At 46.3% G+C, this 23339-nt stretch overlaps 2 protein-coding genes across 2 annotated transcripts in view; one reads left to right on the top strand and one right to left on the bottom strand.

Moving 5' to 3' along the window:
- The window catches only part of TG (thyroglobulin), a 168602-nt gene that overhangs the window by 23468 nt on the left and 121795 nt on the right, over positions 1 to 23339 (bottom strand). Inside the window, exons 42-44 of the mRNA XM_060277605.1 lie at positions 8142 to 8306; positions 7082 to 7249; positions 1740 to 1921 (exon numbers count right to left, since the gene is read on the bottom strand). Of these exons, the coding sequence (XP_060133588.1) occupies positions 1740 to 1921; positions 7082 to 7249; positions 8142 to 8306 (515 nt within the window). The remainder of the gene's footprint in view (positions 1 to 1739; positions 1922 to 7081; positions 7250 to 8141; positions 8307 to 23339) is intronic.
- Positions 20733 to 23339, top strand: part of SLA (Src like adaptor) — a 29579-nt gene continuing 26972 nt past the window's right edge. Inside the window, exon 1 of the mRNA XM_035125925.2 lies at positions 20733 to 20941. The gene's annotated coding sequence lies outside the window, so the exon portion shown is untranslated. The remainder of the gene's footprint in view (positions 20942 to 23339) is intronic.

The raw sequence follows: 23339 nt of genomic DNA on the forward strand, positions 1-23339 counted from the left end.
GGGAGAGAGGGGAGAAAAGAGGAAGCCACCCCCCCCCCACGGCAACAAAAGAGACAGTAAATAGAAACCCGAAGCCATAAACAGAAGATTTGCAATTCAAAGGATCCCTCAAAGGCATCAAAGAGAATCTCCCCTTTGATGCAGGGTGAGAAGGGGAGAGAGACTGTGGTTTATGACTGCCCTGCAGCAAGAGGTAAAGACTGAGAAAAATCTTTCTTTTCCTCGGGAGCCGGGAGCCCAGGCAACCCAGTGAGTTGATCAGGATTTATGAGTCAATTTTTATTTCATTTTGTATTTTTGGACTTTGTGGAATTTCTTTTCTGGTTTAAATGTTTGTGAAATGTGAGTTCGAACTTTATTGTTAATAAGACTTGAAGAATGCAGCCAGCTTGTTAAAATGGAGTCGAGAAAATAAACTGTGATCATATTCCACCCCACGTGACAAGTTTTGACCTTGGCAGGATTGAATTATGTCAACAAAAAAGTGTTCCCCTGAGTTCCAGCGGTCTGTTTTGACCTTAATGTGGGAAACAAGAATAGAGCTATGTCAAGAGGAGACACGAGGGCAAGAGTTACAGAAAAAATTTCAGATGGTGATGGCAGAATATGATTTTTTAGGAGATGAAGCTTTTGACACTGAAAAAGATGAATGTGAGAATGACAATGATGATGACTGTGATTTGGAAGGAAAAGATGAAGATGAGGACTGTGATGATTCAACACAAAATGAAGCACACCACGGAAAAAATGATGACTTTACTCTACAAAAAGTTGGATGGAGTGCCCCGCTTTTGAGGGGGGCACGATTGGTATTATTGGAACTTCAGAACGCCCACAGGGAAGAAGGAAAAAATATGCAGAGAAGAGAAGAAATTCAGGGGCCCTGTATGGTCCTGGATGGCAAAAGACTGTAAACAGGGGGTGGGGTGAAGGGAAAGTGATGTTGTAATTACATGGATGGTTTAACAGGTTTATAACTGGTCTGCTGATTATGGAATTTGCTGGATTGGGGGGGTGGAGCCAGTAATCGGGGATGTAAGGTTAAATTGAGAATAGTTATAGTTTTAAAAGTGAATGGATTTTGGAAAATGTGAAAATATGGAGGCTTATAGAGGGAGAAAAAATTAGGCACGGGAAGATAAAATGGGAGTTTGATTTTTCAGTGATTTGAAGTTGTATAAGATACAAAGGTGTATTTCTATAAAGTAAGAAACTGTTGCAGATGATAAAAAAGGGATGAAAACCGGGGAAGGGGGGGAGGGGAAGCCCACAAAATATGGTTTTAAAATCATGAATGTAAGAAAAATTTTTCTGTTTTGTATTGTTTTATTCTCTTTTTTTGCCCTTTCTTTTTTTTCTTTTTTCCTATTTCTATTTTTCTCTCTCTTTTTTTTTTTTGGTATGACAATAGATGGTTGGATGGATGGCCTCCTGCGTACTGCCCTGGTTTGCTGGAGCTCCCTGGTGGCAGGGGGGGGCTTTGGGGTCAGGGGAGGGGGAGGAGGACAGAAATCCAAGCATAAAATGGAACATCTCTGACTGTTCACATATATGGGATACTTCTGTGGCAGGGGAGGACCCATGTGGGTGGGTAGGAAGGAGGTGGAAAAGGTGTTTATGTATGTACCGTTTTTTTGTTTTTTTTTTGTATTCTGTAAAATTAATAAAAAGTATGTTTAAAAAAAATAAAAAAATAAAAACAGAAAATGGCATCCAAGCACCGCAGAAGAGTTTCTTACCGAGTGGCGTTTTCCAAAGCCCTGGAGAAGGAGGCGTACTCGGTGGAGGAGTGCGTCAGGGAATAAAACCAGGTGGCTGCATCCAGCACAGCAGGGTTGGCGTCATCTCCGCCCAGGGAGTTTTGGAGAGCCTTATAAAAGGCGACCTTGCTGTTGACACGGCCTTGGCTCACTTCGAATCGCTAGGAGAGAAGGAAAATGGGATTCAGAAGAACTCAGGAACACAGCTTATACATTATATATAGAAAAAAAACACCCCAGGCAGGCAGGCAGGCAGGCTGCTACCTTCCTTCCTTCCCTGAAGTCTATTTGTGCATGGAAGGGGGACAGGAACACCTTAATTTGCACATGTATGAATCTCTCCGCTGATATTCAGTGTCTGCATGGCTTTTCAGAGAATAAGCTTCTTGGTTTTGCTATTTCAGTCAAGAGAAAACCGCCCTCTTAAAATAAGCAGGTGGTATTCAGTGCTAGCCTTGCTCTGAACAGATCCGTTGAAGTTAATTGACGTGGCTAATTCGGGTTTGTTAATATCAATGGGTCTACTCTGGGTAGGGCATTGTGTAACACAACCCAATGGCCCAGATTCAACTAACCTGGCATGCTAGGGGAAGCCAGGGCAAGAGCAATGGGGCTTTCCACCCCTCTCCTGCCCCCAGATGTCCCCTGTACCCCCCCAAAAAAATCTGCTCTGAAGGGTCAAGAGAACTTCCCAAACAGCACACAGGGTGAGGAGACGAGGGTTCATTCCATCCAGCAAGCAGAAACGCTTGTGGAGACAGAACAATCGGGAGACCGTGGCATTGAATCCCCCGCAATGTCTATAAATTGTCACCTATACTGAGCACTATACAATGTGCTCAGTTCAGGCTTAACAAGAAACCACAATTTCCTGCTTATGTGGACATGTCACACTGCTGACACAGGCAAATAACAAGGTTGTTTTTAACAGCCAGCGGAAAGTACACTGTTGTAAGCTCCTGCCGTAACTCAGAGGACAGATCGTTCCACAGGCCGAGCACCACCACCGAGAAGGCCCTGTTCCAAAATGCCATAAGATCCACCTCTGCAGATGACACTGCCACTAACAGGGACTAATCCAAAGATCATAGTGAACAGGCAGGTCTGTACAGGAAGGCCGGAGGCAGTCTTCCGAGGCATCTGGTCCCAAGTTATTTGGTAACAAAACCTTAAATAGGACCAATAATTAAATGACCTCTGTCCTCCACTCACACAACCCAGTTGACCTGGAATCCTGCCTTCCTCTGTTGGTGGGACTTCGCATTCACAGAAGATGAAAGTTTGGATTCTCAGATTAATGAATTCTCAGTATCTGTTTCTGTCCTTGTGCAGCACTTTTGTGGGATGCATCTATAGCTCTGTATATTATTATTATTATTATTATTATTATTATTATTATTATTATTATTGCTATTGCATTCATATTGCACCTTTTTCTCCAAGGAGAAATACATGACGAGCATACACGGCACTTTCCCCACTCCCCATTTTATCATCACAACAACCCTTTGAGGTAGGATCAGCTGAAAAACAGTGCCCAAGGTCACCCAGGGAACTTCATGGGCAGGTGGAGACTTGAAGCCTTGCCTCCTGGGTCCTACAGCCTGACACTCTAACCACTACACCACACTGCCTCTAAGGCCTGCCATAGTTGCCCAGAGTACCATCAGGTAGCTGGAGCTTTCAGTGATCCTAATATAGCAGACTAAATTCTCTAGAAGCCACCTAAAGGGCTCTTCCAGGCTATCATTATATTCGGGTGGGGTTCAATCACATACGAGCAAACCCATGTTGGGAAATTCAAGCTAGATTGGAGCTCTTGCACAACAAACCTGCTTGCCCAAGAATATATATATATATATATATATTGCAATAAGGAAAGTGATGGGGGAAAGTGTGAGATGGCACCTGTTTCAACACAGCATTGTCTAACTTCCCCGCAAACAAATTGGAACAAATGCTCATTCATTAACCAGTGTTACCTAATCCCCCTGCAAACAAAATTAGGATGGATTCTCAGTAAACAGGTCATCTGGAAGCTCCAGAATTTGCATGAGTCATTCAGAAATCCAGTCAGAAATGATGAAAGATGTTTAGCACCCACCTCTGTTCTCCACAAAGCCAAGGGTTTTAGGAGGACTCTCTCCCCCCCACCCCCCGCCCACATCTTTTAAGGAATAATATGTCTCTGAAATATAATTTCCTTTACCGTCTGTTTTTAAAGAGTAGATTTCTCCCACCCCCAAACTGGCTATAGAGTCATTTCCTGAAAAGCTGGAAACCTGAGCGTATCCTCTGCTCCGTCTTGTTGGCAGGAGACTTGCGACTGGCTGAAGAAACTGCCTGGAATCATCTCTTTCCAAATAGTTCCAGAGAGCAGCGTCTAATAACTCACAATTTTTCTTTCTTATCATTGGCCTGACTCAAAAACAAAACAAAAGTGTAAAAGTGTGTGTGTGTGTGTGTCTCAGTTTGTACACTCAAATGAATGTTTAGGCCTCAAACTCACAAATGCCAGATCCCTCATAAGTCAACGTACGTTTGGAATGTAACGATTTACGCTGCTGACAGGATCTCACATGGAAGAAGAAAAAATCTCCCACACTAGGGCTGGACAGATCAGTTTCTCATTTTGCCAATCTTATATTCAGTCTGCCACATCCATGCCTGAATTTGTGATTTATTTATTTTTGGAAGAAGAAAAATCCTCACTAAATTTTCCCAAGATTTTAATGAGCATTTCACTTAACACACATACTTTTGCAAGCAATTCCCCCCCCAATATAATGCACACTCCCTTAAAAGGCACGTTTTCATCCTTTATATTTTTTTGTGGGGGGGTGGGATTAGAAAACTGCCTGCAAAATACAGAGAAGATTTCAAAAGATAGTTGTGTTTTGGTTGGCACCTGTCTTAGAGAAGTGTGAGTTAGGTAAGCTTGTGTTAAAATTGATCCCCCACTCCTACTCGTGATGGGAAACTAGCTGGTCAGGGAGGAGATTGGACTAGAAGCCTTTCCTCTGATATCTAGTTCTTCACATTTTTTCCTTCAAGGGTGCAGCAGCTATTTTGGGTGCTGAGATCTCGCCCCCAAAAGCTATCTCGTGTGGTGCTCCCCAAATGCACGTGTTGGGGTGCTATGCTCTCATGTGTCTTTTGGGTTCTGTGATCTTATGCGGGCCACCTGACTCGCATGGGAGCCCAGCTGGGAAGATGCGCGTTATGATTTTGGGACTCGACATGTGAGAGGGTAGGGTATCAATAGATCTGTGCATGATGCTTTAGAAAGAAAGTTGCAACAGGTGAGTTGTCAGTCGGAGATACGAGGCAGAAGGCAAAATGAGAGCTGAACTGGTGTCTGATTTAGTGGCCAATATAGATATTCAAACCTATCCATTCTGAAGGAAATCAGCCCTGAGGGCTCACTGGAAGGACAGATCCCAAAGCTGAGGCTCCAATACTTTGGCCACCTCATGAGAAGAGAAGACTCCCTGGAAAAGACCCTGATGTTGGGAAAGATTGAGGGCACTAGGAGAAGGGGACAACAGAGGATGAGATGGTTGGACAGTGTTCTCGAAGCTACGAACATGAGTTTGACCAAACTGCGGGAGGCAGTGGAAGACAGGAGTGCCTGGCGTGCTCTGGTCCATGGGGTCACGAAGAGTCGGACATGACTAAACGACTAAACGACTAAACAACAACAACATAGATATTCTGATTACGAAGTCGGAAGAATATCCATCTCGCAGCATGGCGAAAGGGCCTCATTTCTGACAGTAAAGGTATGGACATGAAAACAAGCTGGTACAGTCACACCTAAAGCCTAGAAGTTCAAAGCTAGCACAGCTATGCTGCAATGAACTTGCCAATGTATATAAATTATTCTGTGTTACCCGTTGCACTCACAGTTCCCTGGAGGATGAGAGGAACTGGAAATAAAAGAGTGGGCTCCCCTCTCTTCCAGTTGCTCTCTTCTCCCAGGGAAGAATCAATAAAGATATTAAAAGGAAAAAAGAACGAGTGGTTGCCTAACAACTTTTTGACATTTCGGAGCAACCAAGAGGAATCTTTTCATCTGCTGATGAAAAGGCAGACAGCCGCGCGCAGTAAAACTGGCGATAATTGGCAACAGGTCGGAGCAGAGTGCTTCACAGGGGGAAAAGAGAAAGCAGGGAGCCATCGGCCAGGATGCTGAGATGAAAAGACCGAGCACAAAAGGAGCGGGTGCTGGATACTTCGGCAGGCTCACAGACATTTCGTCTCTCGTTATCTTAATTTGAAAAACATGGGCTTCTCTTTCGGCAGCTGGGGAGATGAAGCCCCGGGGACTCTCTGTTACACTGCCCACATCTCCAAGAGCAAATCTGGGATTACAGTCCCTAGTCAAAGTGGCGTCGTGTGGAATCTGCTTGCCAGGAAGCCTGCAGGGACTGAGGCCCCCAAACGACAAATCTGCAGGCAAATTTGTACAAGAGTCGCCTCATATCAAGAAGAGTCCCTTTCAGTGGGAGGGTGGAGTAGCAAGAGGCGATCTATTTCTAAGGTCTGTAAACCACTTGATCAAAGAGCTCTCCGGTGTAGAAATAAAATTGTAAACGGAACACAGCTAAAACCCACAAGCCAGCGAAGAACAAATATACATAAAACCATATCTAAGGCAAATATAGGCCACGGTTGTTGAGGAAAACCCACACACACCCGCTTTCGCAGGCCATGAAAGTGGGGCATTTTAGGGACCCGTGTCCCTATTTTAAAATAGGGACCCGCATCCCTATTTTAGGCATGGAGAGGGCAATATTCGTAGGGACACGAAATTACATTTCTATCCCAGCTTTCCTCCAAGGACGTTAAGGTCCCCCCCGCCTGTAGATCCTTCCAGCAGCCAGCAGCTGGCAGTTGCTATTTTAATTTCTTCAAAGCCATCAAGGGTGATGCATCTGCATCATCCGATAGCATCACTCTTATGGGAAGAAACCCCAGGGACAACGCAGACTGTTTAACACCAATGCATGGTTCTCTAGCAACAGAGGGTGGGCATCCTCTTCCTCCTCTCTTCTCAGTCAGGCTATCTCCATTCTAGCAACTATAGTTTTACTTCTAGCCAGCGCCATTTAAGCATATCTGGCGCCATGGTGCAAATACCCCTCCGGCACCCCCCCTCCTTTCACAGAGTGGCGCAAGGACCCTAGCTCACTCGGTGTGCTCGTTCGGTGTTCCCCGGACTCTCGCCTGGTGCCCTCCAGAACTTGGTGCCCTGGCGCCCTGCGCCACTAGCCTCTATGGGTAAGACGGGCCTGCTTCCAGCACAGCAGCGTACCTACCTTGATTGCCTTTGCTCTGCTGATCAGCCCATCTTGTTGAGCACTTCCAATCAGCAGGTCCACCTCCGAAGGTCGAGAACGTTGCAGAGCTGCTGCAAGAGGCTCCTGGAGGTAGACTCCATCAACGACTGGGCTCCAGTACTGGAATGGTCCACTTATAGCCAGGAGCTACGATATGAACAGAGAGGCAGTCGGTGTTGGGCAGAGGGGGGGAGGAACAACATAAGAACATAGCTGCTGGATCAGGCCAGTGTCCCATCTAATCCAGCATCCTGTTCTCACAGTGGCCAACCCAATGCCCATGGGGAGCCCAGAAGCAGGAACTGAGCGCAATAACTGTCTCCCCACTTGTGAATTCCAGGAACTAGCATTCTGTTGGCAGGTCTTCTTAGGTGAATCCTGCCCAATTTATTTTTCATATAAATTGCAGGCTGGTTCATCAGAGCAATTTCTTAACCTGCCAATACTCCAGCCATAATAATGATAGAGGGATGGATCGATCTGCTAGTTTTGCTTGAGTGTGTTAATCATTCCACCACCACCCCCGAATATTTAATTCAGTTCTCCCCATTTCTACACTGTGATTTTTTCCAAAAAATATTCTCATGAAAATTTGTCAGTGTTTTGGTGTGACATCTTGGTAAGCAGTGATACACTTTATGGGGGGCAAACAATTCTCCCTGGCATAATGCCATTCTGTATTTTCATTAATATGTGCATTTCAAGCACACTTTCCACTATTATGCATTTTTGCGCACATTGTTTTGTAAGAGAACTGCATGGCGAAATTTGGTGAACAGCCGTGTTTCAGTTCACAAAGTGCTTTGAGAAGTGCAAGTTTGGTAGTTTCTCCTTTAAATGTGATTTATATTGTTACCATTTCTTCCTTCCTGGCAAATACTGATTCCCCAGACTGAAGGGCAGTATTTACCCACACAAAATGAAAGATCAAGACAAGAACAGCTTTCCTTCTCTGCTACTGTGATGGGGCAGATCCAGATCCGACCTCCGCAACCCACACATTTTCAGCTCTGCCAGCAAAACAAGAAAATAGGCAAACCTTGGTTTGTGCATCGTTGAGGACTTTGGCAGGCAACTGGCGGAGGCAGGATACAGTTTCTTCGCTGCTGGCGGAAGGGCATTCCAGTTCATGAGCCAAAATGGAAGATTGTGCCCGTGCTTTCTCCTGAGTGATGGTTGACGCAGGAGAAAAGGCAGAACCTCCCTGAAAAGAGAAAACAGACGTCCAAGTCAAGATAGCTATGGATGTAACTGATTCCCTGATGCATCTTATATCATGGAAAGCAAAGAATAATTATTTGAAGCAGTTGGGTGGATGAAGCTGTGACGAACCCCCTCGCCGACGTTGCCAATAGATTATGAGACGAAAGGGTACAGGGTTAAAGCAATCCCCACTCGATTCCTTACGCCTCAAAATAAACCCCTCAATTCTGGGCTTCTCAGTAAAGAGAGTCTAATTCCAGCTTTTGTGGCCTGATCTCACGAACACTCAGGGCTATTTGAATGAACAACCTCTTGCCTACAGAACAGGGACTCCCTCAGCTCAGATCCCCACTGTATCAGTCTGCCATTTCACCCTGGCAAACTTGTGGCACTCTAGGTTTTCACCATACTGCCCTTCCTGTGTGACTCTAGGACACAAACTATCCCCTTTTCCTTAGGTAAGTTTTGCCCTTTTCTGAGTCTCCACCGAGTTTTAATAAGCTGCTGGAATAACCAAGACGATACTCTTTGGCACAAAAAGAAGATGAATTTTATTTTCTTGAGAACATAGGTTTTTCTTTCCTTAACGATGCATAAGTTTATAAGCTTAGTTACAGTTATACATTAACTCTGTCAGACTTTAACTTCAAGTTATCCTAAGCCTGACCTAAACCACCACTATCCTGGCCCCACACACTTCTTCTTCCCTCTTCATCACCACACTCCCACTCTTCCAACTCCCAACTCCCAAAACGGTTATTCCCTCCTTTTTAAACCGGGCACCGTCCTGCCTCCTAAAGATGCGCTGTCAGTTAAACTGGAGGTGGATTAACTCTTTCTAATCCAGGGTGTAATAAATCTTCCATCCTGGGGCTAATCCGTTACAGAAGCCACTGATGATTGGGGACAAGGAGTGTCGGCCATTATCCAAAGGTCTCTAAGATCTGTGGGATAACCAGCCTCATAGAACCAACATGCTTATGTCTAATTAATGCATGACGGGGTTAACTGTTACAGGAGTGTCCTACACACAAGTAGGACTTTGGTAAAGACACATGCCCAACTGGCATGTTCTCTCCCTCCTGGTTGATCATTCGGGAGCTTCAAAAGCTTTATCCAGCCCGAACATCACAGCGACTGATGCCTTGGAGACATCAGCACACTTAGGGATCCGCAGAGTCTTCGCCGTTTGCATTACAGACCTCAGCAACTCAGCATTTGGGCTAATCTACGTTTATTTACATATAATACACTCGGAGCACTGAAACTCTTTCTAGCATCAGACAGCAAATAGAAAGAACAAAGGACAATAGTCCCACTTCATGGAACACAGCAACACAAACATCCTGTCTCCATCACTTCCCATTCTGTGGAATGAAAAACATACACCGTCATGTGATAGACAACAATCCCATGACTGCAGGCAATGGGAATGAATCTTCAACACTAATGCCATAGAGTAAGCTGTCCTGAATGGATTAGCTAGGTTACTCTCCCCTCACCTTGGGAGGAAGGAAATCAAGGATATTGTTCCCCTTCAGTCTACCTGAGAAACTCAACATGTTGCTCCAAGCTCAGACCACATGGCTCCAACCAGCCTCCCTTGAGTTCCTGTACCAGTAATTGAGGAACTTTCACCATGGTAACTTAGCCAAGTTTTACTGCCTGCTGCCAAGTGTTTTCTGACTGCTGCATGGGAAAGCACATGAACCTGACCTTTGAAGAGTTTGTAAGTACACCATGTTTAACCTACCAAATGTGCGGTCTTTTTCTATGCTAAGGGAAGAGGGGAACTTTGTAAGGAACTTAGAAGGGCACTTTTCGAAGGTCTAACATCCTATATTTCCATACTTTGCGTTTTGAAATCGCTGCTGGGCTTCTCTCACCAGAAGTACTTTCCCCAAACTTGGATCTTGGCATGCAGGGAATTCTCCTTTATATACCTATTTTTTCCCTTGCCACTAACACCTAGCCATGATGGCTATGCTCAGCCTGCATAGCTTGAAGCAGCAATGCTCCTTAATACCAGTTTCTGGGAACCACAGGAGGGGAGGGGGCTCATGTCCTGCTTGCAGGCTTCCTCCAGGCATCTGGTTAGAGGGGTTGATTGGGAACCGTAGCTCTGGGAGGGGAATAGGGACCTCCTAGCAACTCTCAGCACCTTTAACAAACTGCAGCTCCCAGAATTCTTTGGAGAAGTCATGACTGTATATACTACTGTTTTATATGTATGGTGTAAATGTGGCCTAAGCAAAATCTACTTCCCTCTGCCTCCCCCCACCCGCTCAGGTCCTTATCATTAACATCCAGCTGCATTCTCTCATCAGGAAATTGTCTTGGTGAAAGTTTGAAGCCACATCCCACTGGGAAATGATAGGCCCCTTTATACTAGTTAATGGGGAGTCAAATATGAGGGTTTGGCCTTGCGGAAGTAGTCTCAAATTAGGATATCTCTCAACTGCCCCTAGCAGCTGGTTCGCTTCCCTGCCTTCCTGGATAGCTGAATGACTTCTAAGACTGTGTTTCCAAAGTTCTGGTAGTTTGGGGGCACATTCCCCCCTTGAAAACTGGACCCGGGAACTATTAACTTGGTGTAAGCACGACTCACAGCAGCTAACAACATTTTAAAATTAAAATTTTACAAAATAGCAATATGAGAACAATCCACCAACATGATGGGGTTAAAACCAGTTAAAAGAGTTAAAGCCAAAACATAAAAAAAAAAACATTATCTGGAATAAAATGGTTGTTAACAATCAGAGATAAACAACATATTGTATTTTTAATACTTTGTTGGAAGCCGCCCAGAGTGGCTGGGGAAACCCAGCCAGATGGGTGGGGTATTAAAAAAATAAATTATTATTATTATTATAACAACGGTGGGATGGGGGAGCTGTCAACCACAATTAACAGGACAGCCTTTCATAATCTGGGAGCAGCCATGGAAAAGGCTCTCTCTCGTTTCCCATTTGCATCCACGCTTTGCATGGACACAGAGCCATGGAGTCCTGTGATATGGAGTCCTGGGACAAAAATTGAGAGCCACTATGGTGCAGTGGTTAGAGTGTTGGGCTAGGACCTGGGAGACCAAGGTTCAAATCCCCACTCAGCCTGATGTTCTCCCTCCTCTCTGCTACATCAGAAGTTTGGGATGAACGGAGATTTTATAAGATGGTGCCAGCTCTGGGTGATGGATTCATTGTATTCTGCCCCAGCCTTCGTCCAGGTGGTTCCCTCCAGATGTTTTGAACCACAACTCCCATCAGTGCAGCCAAAACATCTGCAGGGTACCCCTTTGACGAGGGCTGCAGTAGGTAGCTGGTGTAAGAAACTTTCCTCCCCACCCTACCCACAGGGAGCCAGTCTGCGTGTTTCTATAAATAAGGCAAATAACTCATTTCCTTTTTTTTCTGATTATGTCTATCATAGGTTTCCAAATATAATCAGAAAGAGGCGCTGAGTCAATACTGCACTCTCACCAGATGTGAAGGGCTCCCAGGAGACCACTTACTTTTCTGCTGTCCAAGGATTTTGCCCTTCGACTGTCTGCTTTGTAGGAAAACTATTTTAGGAATCCTGAAAAGAAACAGGGAGCTATGTTGGAGCCTGACTCATCTAAAGTCAACGGGTGTGATCCAAAGAACATTGGACACACCCAAGCTTTGGCCTGAACCTTATTTTATTGCACAGTGGAGGTGCTGTATTTTTGCAAAGCAATGATTCCTAATAGAGCACAATTTTGTGTGCTCCTTTCACTAGTATTTGTGTTTTCATGGGCATTTCCCTCTAAGATATGCATTTTTGTGCACTTTTTGCCTGGAGACCTACAGTGAGAATTTTGAAGGATGGCTTTGTTTTGGTTCTTGCGTTGTTTTGAAGAAAAGTGGTGAATTATAGGTGTATTTGCCATTAAATGCAAACTGAATAGATTTCTTTCTACTGTCTTTTTATCAGACAGATCTGATAAAAGGTTTGCCTTGGAGGTCATTTTGCTATAAAGAAGCATTTGCTTCATCTGGCTAGCTGTAAGTTTGCAATACATTCAGCAGTTTTGAGTGCCTTGCTGGTTTCTGTATTACAGGCCACTTCCCACATGTGAATGTTTTTTGATAACTTTTTTTATATCCAGAAAAGTCTGTGTTCAGCTTTCAAATTTGCTCCAGGCTGCAGTAGCAGCAGTTGCGTTCGCTTAATCCCTAAAAAAGAAATACAGTAGATTTGTAGGCTTCTATTAAGGGGCTTAATATCCTTCTCTCATTCTTGATGGCGGCAATCTCGCTGGAGGGTTGCAAAAAGAAAAGAAAAAAAGAGCTGCAAAAACAAACATGCAAAGGGTGTCCTTTCTAAAGCAACATATATTAGCCTCTCTGCTAATCATGTTAGTTCTGCTGGGGACCACAAGAACAGCCACGTACGAATGGAAACTGCCTGAAGGGATGTTATCTCCACATGGAGGAAGCCACTCTCACCACAGAACTTTATCTGCTCTGCCTCAATGTTCATAACTGGAGGGGGCAAAGGATACTTCTCAGTGGGTTGATGACCTGCTAACCCCTAGAATTGCTATATACTCATTTGCTTTTTTAAAAAAATGCAGTACTCCTGCATTTCACAAGGCAGCTGAGGGTTGATAGCACTCAGCCAAATGGGCAAAGGATCTGACTCAACAGAAGGGAGCTGTCACAGGGGATGCGATGCGACTACTCTAGAGTAATGACTCTCCAGACCTTTGCCTTTTCATGCTTTTATTAAGTGCAGGCTATTTACAGTGCTAGAGCTATACAGGATACATGTTCTCAGTCTAGGTCAGAACCCTGGAATGGCGTGCTCCGCGTCTTCTTCCAACATAAGAGTCTGGGCACCCCAAATCTCCTCCCGCGTTTCGTCCTGCGTAATTCCGGAACCGGAGGGGGAAAGGGTCTCCTTTCCATGTTTTCCTTCTCCCCCTCTTCCCCCCTCTCTCTTCCTCTCCCACGTGCAGCAGGGGCTCTACTATGCTGCCAGAGCCCCGTCTCCTCCTTCCTCCTTCCTCACTGGACTCTTCCCCCTCCCCGCTGGCACTACTGCTGGTGGAGGAGCTGCTCCTCAGGATGGGGGGGGGCTCTCTGTAGCCTTTCCCCCTCACAGGAGCATATATAGGTTCACACTTATTGGGTTCATTAAGGGCTTCTGCCCCAGCTCACTCCACTCACGAGCCCTGTCTACCCCATTGCTGGACAACAACTTCCATCGGCCATGACAGCTGCAGCCACCAGCTTGCTGGTTTGCATACGAACAGTTCCAGGTTCAATCCCCAACATCTCCAAGAACAGCTGCCAATGTCCCCAGTAACCATGCTTTTGCTTCCATTGTTGCAGCCCACCCATGAGCCTTAAGATAATAATGATGATAATAATAATAATAAACCCCACCAGTGTGAACTAGATTGTCATGGACTGGCTGGATGCTGAGGAGAGGCACCAGCTGGGGAATCCCCAGGGGAAGAAGGCTCAGAGCCCAGGGAGTGGTGGTGGGACAGTGATGGGTGGTCAGAGGGAGAAGAAGGAACAGACTGAGGTGTCAGAAGTTGAAGAGGTAGCAGGGTTTAGTGAGCAGGAAGAGTTTGTAGCAGAGAGCAGTCCAGAATCAGAGGTAGAAGCGGAGGCTGGGGGGGGGGGGACAAGAGACAGAGATAAGATAGGCTGCTGAAGAAGCCAGGGGGTCTCCCCCTCCTGATGTGATCTGCTCACCTCCCCCTGGTCTCCCAGAACCCGAAGAGGTATGAAGAGGGTGGAGCAGAGGTAGAAGCTTTGGCAGAGTCTCAGATTGCTTGGGAAGGACCCAGAGGAGGAGACTTGAATCCACAACCTGATTGGCCTGCAGGAGCAGCCAATCAGGCTGCTGGCAGAAGTGAATCTGCAACCTGATTGGCCTACAGGTGCAGCCCTGAAGTAGCCAATGACTCAAGGCCCATTGTGTAAATAATGTATATAAGCAGACGTTTTGGGGAAAGAGACATTCTTCCCTTCTTCTTTTGCTACTACAAGCTGAATAAAGAGCATGAAATTCACTCTCGACTCCAAGTATATTTCACTGGTGACGAAAGTGGGATCCTGCTGAGCTGACCGCCACCACGAACTGTACCGCAGCAGCACCACCTGCTGCACCGCTGCATCGCACCGCGCATCCAGGCTTCAGCTCCAGGACCCAAGGAACCCAGAATGGCAACCGACAGCAGCTTCTCACCATTCAAACCAGCATCGGGAGACTGGGAATGGTACACCGCCCATTTCAACTTCCTCCTAGAAGCCTAGAAGTCACCAACGATGCCAAGAAGAGGGCAACATTTTTCAGCATCTGTGGAGACATTTGAACTTGCCCGGGCTCTCCTTGCGCCTAGAGACGTCACTACCGTTTCTTACAAAACAATATTGGAACAGCTGAAGGGGCACGTCTCGCCACAGCCCTCGCTGGTAGCTTGCCGAAATGCCTTCTATGCAAAGCAGCAAGCCCCTGGGGAAACCATAACTGGGTTTGTGACCTCCCTCCGCCAAGCTGCCCGGTTATGCAACTTCTCAGAGCTGGAGAACATGCTCCGTGGCCTGAGGGAGAGGGAGTCCATGATACCTCTACGCCAAAAAAGACCTCACGTTCCAGGTTGCTCTAGAGGAGGCCCTGGCAACCGAAGCCGCCAAGAGGTCGACGCAAGAGGCACGACCGGGGCCCCCTTCCCAACCGAGGGTCCACCACGAAGACCTCACCTACGACTCTGACAGGGAGGAGGTACGCCAAGTACAATGCCGCACTCAAGCAGCACACACACCATAGCAGTCTCAACGAGAAGGAGGGAACTGTGCAAGCTACAGGGAGAACCACGAGAGGAGGACCTGCTGTTTCCGCAATGCAGAGTGCAGGCAGTGCAGAAAATCGGGACACATCGCCCGGGTGTGTCGGGCTCGGCTCACCCATCGTCAAGCATCAGATGACCGACCCAAGAGCCCCAGGTCACGCGGCACAATGCACCAAGGCAACTCGGCGGATATCACGGACTGCCAGGTATTCCAGTTGCCCCATCCCAACATAGAGAAAATTTACGTAGAGGTACAGATAGTGGGGGCCCCATGCCGCATGGAGCTGGACACAGGTTCAACTCTATCCATAATCTCGGCCCGAACGTTAAGGGAACATAACAGGAAGGCAGGGAACTTCAGTCCTCACAACTGACTCATTGGGGCAAGATGTACCGGGAAGAGTTGCTGGGCTCGCTAGGCCTGAGCTGTTTTGTTTCTTTGAATAAACAGTTAACTTCACTCCTGTGATACAGGGATTGTGCTGTACACTTATATATATATTTTACAATGCAACATACTTCAAACTAGCATGAACGTTGGCTGCATCATGCATGAATCTCCGCAATGCCTCCCTGATGTGGAGGAGGGGGAATGGCCTCCAGTGACTTTTGGAAAGCTGCTCGACGTCTGACTCAAACCAAGAGAAAAAGGAACACCCACGTAAATCTCACTCTCTCATTTGGAAAGGAGTCGAAAATAAAACCGCTGGTATCATAATGCCATTGCACTAATCTAGGGTGTGACTGCGTTTGGAAGACTGCATAGAGTTCTAGATACCTCACCTCAAAAAGAATATTCTGGGGTTCGGAAAGGTTCAGGAAAGGGCCACCAAAATGATCAAGGAGAGGAAAGGTGAAGAAAGATTGAAGCATTTGGGCCTTTTAATTTAGAGAAAAGGTGAGTTAGATGTGACATGATAGAAGTTCATAAAATTATATGTTGCATGGAGAAAGGGGAGAGAGGAAAGTTTTCCCTGCTTCTCTCATAGCACTAGAAGTCAAGGAAACCCAACGAAGCTGAATGTTGGAATATGTGGGACAGATAAAAGGAAGCATTTCTTCACGTGGCACATAGTTAAACTGTGGAACTCGCTGCCACAGGAAACAGGGGTGCTCACCAGCATGGATGCCTTTAAAAGAAGATTACTGTAGACAAGTTCATGGGGGCTACTAGCCATGATGGCTATGCTTTGGCTCCACGGTCAAGAGGTAATGATCCTGAATACCAGTTGCTGGAAGCCACAGGAGAGAAGAGGGCTATTGTGTTTGGGTCCTGTTGTAGGTTTCGCACAGGGATCTGGTTGGCCACTGTGGGAACAGGATGCTGGACTAGATGGGCCATTGGCCTGATCCAGCGGGCATCCTCTTAGGCTATCATGTTTCAAGATTAATTGCTCCAGTGGAGTGAAGCAATTCTGGAGCCTGCCCTCCTCCATGAAGTCTAACTTCAGCAGCAATGGACAGAAGCCCGGCATTTGCCAATTATGCAACTCTACACACTGTGGTATGAATCAGGGCACTACGGGAAAATGCTCAAATGCTGAAGCAGCTGCGTTAGTAGTGTGTTGCGTATGTAACACACTGTCCTTTCTGCTGCACTTCCGTGTACAGCTATAGAATCGTGTTTCTTCCTTCCCTTACTGCCTTATCATGAGCAGCACAAGCTCTTAATGGGGGGAAAGGGGATTTTTCCTCCGTTGCTACATTCCAGAAGAGGTCACAGTAGGTCAGAACCAGAAGAATATCTGTAGCAGAAGGAGATAAACCAAAGAAAGCCTCGATTGTATTTATGTATGTGACTAGGTAAAAAAAAGGTTAAAAGGTAAAGGACCCCTGGGCGGATAAGTCCAATCAAAGGTGACTATGGGGTTATGACGCTCATCTTGCTTTTCAGGCTGAGGGAGCCGGCATTTGTCCACAGACAGCTTTCCAGGTCATGTGGCCAGCATGGCTAAACCGCTTCTGGTTCAGCAGAACACCGTGACAAGTGCCAGAGCGCACAGAAATGCTGTTTACCTTCCCGCCAGAGCGGTAACTATTTATCTACTTGCACTGGTGTGCTTTCGAACCGCTAGGTTGGCAGGAGCTGGGACAGAGCAACAGGAGCTCACCCTGTTGTGCAGATTCGAACCACCAACCTTCCGATCGGTGAGCCCAGGAGGCTCAGTGGTTTAGACCACATGGCCACCAGCTCCCCTGATGTATGTGACTACAGCGGCAAGGATTCTCTATGCACATTTATGGAAGGGAGAGAGAATACCCTCAAAGGAAGAAAGGTTGGTGAAAATATTGGAATACTAAGAGATGGCAAAACTGACGGCACTGATAAAGAGACACAAATTTAGAATCCTTTAAAGAGGACTGGAAACCCTTTCCAGTCTTTCAAAAAGTTATTTCCCATGTGCGAAAACCCCAGCAGGATTTGAAATAGCAGAATATATTAAGAAACATGTTAAAGAGGATGAAGTTAGATAAGACAAAACCTTAAAACACAATTGTTAGTAATATACGCATTGATGTCGGGTGAGTCACTGATTTTGTTGAATTGGAATATAACTTTTGAGCAACAAAATGTAACTTTCGATACGGAAAAAGAAAAAAAAATATTTTAAAAAGACATAAAAAGGAACCTGAAGAATATCTGTAGTAGAAAGAGATAAAACCATCTGTCCGGAATGCTTTGATGGTGTTTCCTGCTTGGCAGGGGGTTGGACTGGATGGCCCTTGTGGTCTCTTCCAACTCTATGATTCTATGATTCTACAAAGCGGAGATGGCTAAAGCGCCTTTCAAGTGCTTCCAAACTACAACTCCCAACATCATTGAGTAGTGACAACGCTGGCTTGGGCTAATGGGAGTTTGATCCGATTTATTGTATGCCTTTGCCGCTTTTAATTCAAAAGAATCCCAAAGCGGCTCACAAACAACGAATAACAATAACGCAATTGAGCATCACAGATACAGCATCGCTCATATAGGACAATTATCAAATTGTCAGTGCAACAATTGCAGCCTATAAAACACCGTTAGCAAAGGAGCAACTAGAAAACAAGCTAAGCGTCACGATTACAGCAGAAGCCATATATAAATGCAGTGCTTATAATCTATAAAACAATGTTAGCAGCATTAACGAGAGAGCAGCTGAAAGATAAACGAAGCACTGTTCAGACTGTACACACTCCCATAACTTGTAATATCTTTCGTTCTACTGTATTCAGCTCATTAAAAGGTGTGTGCCCACAACACAAGAACACTTGTGGGATCTACAGCTGTTCTCCAGTACCTCACCAATGCCCCCTGTCTCCCAGCCTCGGCCACACTGTGGCCCAAGCCAACTGAGGGCCAGAATACTAGATTCTGTCTGCATGATTAAAGACATAATCATGAACCGCCATTTGACCTAGCGATATTTAGAACTCCATCATTCCATAAAAACACTAAAAGACACAATTGTTTTGCAAGCGCCACCTAACAAATTATAATCAGTCAAACGCCATCGGATGCCTGGGAGTAGAGGAAGGTCTTAACCTGGTGCTGAGAATATCGTAATAATGGTGGTGACACTGCAGAAGTTCCTTAGGCTAGTCACTGCCTCTTGACTTCTCCTACCTCGCAAGGTTGTTGTGAAGGAAACATTACCAGGAGTGTCAGAAGCCACCGGGCTAGAACCTCTGGATCTTCACGCAGATTTTGCTACCCAAATGATCATTGTACAAAAATTCACTTATCCAAACACAAAGATTACGCACCACAGATTCAGATATCCAAACAGCTGGGCCTGCGTGTAGTACTGCAAAAAAAAAAAAGCAGCCTTAAACAAGCCTCACTTTCTGTGTCTTGCTTGTCCCTTGCAGCTGTTTCACCAGAAAGCATGGTGGGAAAATGTGTGGGAGGGAAGGGAAGAGATCAGACAAATAAGAGCATTTTTGCAAAGTTTCAGAGGGCTTTCCTGGGGGGTTTTGTGGTCATTTGGGGGTAAAAAGTCTGTGCTCAGGAACGCATTAGAAATTTCCCCATAGGATTCAATGGAAAATGCTTGCCTAACATACGATTTCCTGAAAATGCATTGTGTTTGTATCAAAAGGTCCCTGGGGTATCATACTACTGAATTCCAGCTTGCCTCCATTTGTGCCAGTAACCAATTGGTGTCCTCTGATTTTTGTCACATCCAATAAAAAAGGGTTCCAGGTCAGTCTTACTCTTTCCCTGAGCAATAAGCAAAGGGGGTCCCGTGGCCCTTCAGATGTTGGGGCGTACAACTCCTACCGCCCCTGATTCTTGGCCTTGCTGGTTGGGGCTTGTGGACTCAATCAACATCTGGAGAGCCAGGGGGTTCCACAGCCCAGTTCATCACATATCGAGTTCTGGGCCAGTGTGGTGTAGTGGTTAAGAGCGGTAGACTCGTAATCTGGGGGACCGGGTTCGCGTCTCCGCTCCACCACATGCAGCTGCTGGGTGACCTTGGGCTAGTCACACTTCTTTGAAGTCTCTCAGCCCCACTCTCCTCACAGAGTGTTTGTTGTGGGGGAGGAATGTTAGCCGCTTTGAGACTCCTTCAGGTAGTGATAAAGCAGGATATAAAATCCAAACTCTTCTTCTTCTGGCGCCACAATTTAAGAAGAATATGGACAAGCTGGAACATCTGCAGAAGAGGGTGACCAAGATGGTCAAGGGTCTGGAAACCAAGCCTGATTTGAAACGATTGAGGGAGTTTAGCCTGGAATAGAGGAGACTGAGAGGAGATATGATAGCCATCTTCAAATATCTTAGGAGTTGTCACATGGAAGATGGAGCAAGCTTGTTTTCTTCTACTCTGGAGGGTAGGACCTGAACCAATGGATTCAAGTTGCAAGGAAAGAGGTTCTGACTAAACACCAGGAAGGACTTTATGATGGTAAGAGTTGTTTGATGGTGGAAGGGACTCTCCCAAGAGGTTGTTAACTCTCCTTCCTTGGAGGTTTTAAAGCAGAAGCTGGATGACCACTTGTCATAAATGCACTGCAGGGGGTTGGACTAGAGCAGAGTTTCCCAAACTTGGGTCTCCAGCTGTTGTTGGACTACAACTCCCATCATCCCAAGCTAGCAGGACCAGCGGTCAGAGATGATGGGATTTTTAGTCCAACAGCAACTGGAGACCCAAGTTTGGGAAATTCCAGACTAGAGGATCCTCAGGGTCCCTTGCCAGCTCTACAATTCTATGATCCCTAACACCGACGTTTGCTTTCCTGCATGCCCACAGTGTCAGTTTGCTGGGCTGAGCACAGCTGAGTATCATGATGCAACATGCCATTCTGGGCTCTTGGGAGGAAGGAAGGCCTGCAGCAAGCTATAAATACATAAATGGCACAAGCGAGCAACAGGCACTGGAAATCTAGTGCACAAAGGTTTCGTATGCACAGGGGGATCCCTTCCTTTGCTTTCCGTACAGCCACAGCCACCGCTTGCACCGCCGCAGGCCCCCCAAAACTTATGAAAACAGCTTGTCGAAAAAGGAGAGTGAAAGTGCCCCAGAACACCTCCCAGCCCAGCTAGCAACTAGCAACAGGAACTTATTTCGTGCAATATGTAGAGCCCTTCCTTATTTCTCACAGAGGAAGTATGCGCCTTGTTTAGCAAGAACAGCGCTGCATGATAGGCTGCCGAACTCTCCAAAAGCCTCACTTCGCCCAGCTGTGTGCATCAGAAGTGAACCTGCTTTCCACTCTGGCATTTCCAAGCGACATGGGAGCCAGGTGCTGCTGGTGAAAGGAAGAAGGAAAGGAAGAGGAAGAAGAGGGGCAGGGCACTATGCTTGGCATCTAAACACAAGGTAAGGTCTGCTGAAATCCAGGGCAGTTAGCCCCTTGCCGCACAGCAACGTTGAGCGTTCTTGCACAACCCAAGGAAGCTGTGGCGATTTTGCTTGAGAAAAGGTTGTGGGGGTTTATCAGTTCTTTAGGCTGGTGCAAGGAAGAAGCTCCTCAACGGGGCCAAAATAGGATAGGAGGCAACCACATCTCTGTAGTCACTGATTTCATTGAAAGCAGTGGGTGAGGTGGAAGCTAAACCTGCCCCATTGCCTCACACACTTTGCTGCTCAGTCTGGTTCTTAAGGAGCTGCTGTATATGGACCTTTGGTCCATCTAGCTCAGTATCGTCTACACTGACTGGCAGCTGCTCTCCAGCAGGGGGACTTCCTGAACCTTAGATGGAGATGCTGGAGAACGAACCTGGGACCTTCCGCACAAAAGGCAGAGGTGCTCTGGCACCGAGCTATGCCCCTTCCCTCACCTGTCAGTGTGGTGTAGTGGTTAAGAGTGGTAGACTCGTAATCTGGTGAACCGGGTTCGATTCCCAGCTCCTCCACATGCAGCTGCTGGGTGACCTTGGGCTAGTCACACTTCTCTGAATTCTCTCAGCCTCACTCACCTAACAGAGTGTTTGTTGTGGGGGAGGAAGGGAAAGGAGAATGTTAGCCGCTTTGAGATGCCTTCGGGTAGTGATAAAGTGGGATATCAAATCAAAACTCTTCTTCTTCTGGGGTCTCCAACTGTTTTTGGACTACAATTCCCATCATTCCTGACCACTGGTCCTGCTAGCTAGGGATGATGGGAGTTGTAATCCAAAAACAGCTGGAAACCCCAGTTTGGGAGACACTGTATTGGGGCTGGGGTGAAAGAAAAAGGATGGGTGCATCTGCCGAGGCCTAAACTCCCTACAGGGGGCCCTGTGATCCCCCCTCTCTCTCTGAGCACCAAGCAGTGTGAACAGGAAGGAGATGGAGGAGCATTCTCCAATTGCCATGCCCTGTTGACCTTCTGGGGGACTCTCTGTCCTGTCCCCACCCCCTGCTTCTTTTAGATTCAGAGGGGGAAAGACAAGATAAACTACTTCTTTGCACAATGGAATTTACAGGATGTAGCAATGTACTCTGGTTTGGCAGGCTTTAAAGGAGCATAAGGCTATATCCAAGGCAACCAACCCTCATGCCTGTGCTCTGCCTCCTCTGTCGGAGGCAGTGATGCTTCTAAATACCAGAATACCACTGGAGGGGAGAGGGCTGCTATGCTTTGCCGTCTGTGTGCAGGCTTCGCTGGTGCATCTGGTTGGCCGCTGTGAGAACAGGATACTGGATGGCTTGGGCCGCTGGTCTGATGCAGAAGAGCTGTTCCTACCCTCTTTCCCAAATGCATTAGGCAGGAAAAGGGAAGGGGCTCAGAACGGAATAGGGCAGGCAAGTGGGCAGCAAACATAGCTGAGTCTGGGGTGCCTCGTTTGGCCCCACGGATGGAGGCAGAAATATGTTTTCGCTTGCTTGTTTTAAGGAAGTCAGAAGCGGCTTGAGAGGCACATCACTTCCCATGGTATATAATGCACACATTTTTCTTCCATTGCACTGCTGCCTCCGGCTAAGTGGGTTTTGCAGGTTTCTGAAGCCATAAAAAAGCCTGCAAAACCCATTCAGCAGAGGCAAAAAAGCAGGGTGAAATTTCCACACCACAAACAGCCTCTTTCAAATTGCCTTTGCACAGAGAGAAATGGGTGCATGAGCTTCCTGTTCCAAAGCAGAGTAAGAAGCCCTTCGGTGAACGTGTTAAACAAATAAAAGCCCGGCATTTCACAGAATACTTTGCATGCCTTGACAGGGTCAGAGTGGAAGATACAAGAGGAAATTTCACTCCAGTATCTTGAAGCTGACCATTCTCTCTAGAGCCCTTTCTCTCTTTTCTAAGCCCCCTTTTGGCTTGGGAGAGGGAGTCCATTTTCCAGACTACCTCTGAAATGAATTACTTAAAAAAAAGAGAGAGAGACACTATACATTTAAAGCACTCCCCTGCCAAAATCCTGGAGCTGTAGTTTGTTAAGGGTGCTGGGAATTCCAGTTCTGTGATGAGTAAACTACAGTTCCCACTAGGATTCTAGGGAGGCAGGATGTGTGCATAACTGGTGGGTGGGAATGAGATCAATGCTCATTTGGCAACAAGTTTGAATGGAGATCTAATGTTATCCTTTTTTAAAAAAAATCGTTTTTATTGAATTTTACATTCTTATCCTCATCACAATAACATCATATCAAATTAAAAGAAAAATACCGGGTTTCCCCCTTCCCCCCATGACTTCCCTCAACCTCCTCTTCTGGTTTTTTTTGCATATTAACTTCTTCTGCTTATTTTATTATACCTTAATATTGCATTCTCTAAATTAAATATTATTATCTTCTTATCATC

The sequence above is a fragment of the Zootoca vivipara genome, chromosome 8, assembly GCF_963506605.1.
Source record: "Zootoca vivipara chromosome 8, rZooViv1.1, whole genome shotgun sequence".
NCBI lineage: Eukaryota > Metazoa > Chordata > Lepidosauria > Squamata > Lacertidae > Zootoca > Zootoca vivipara.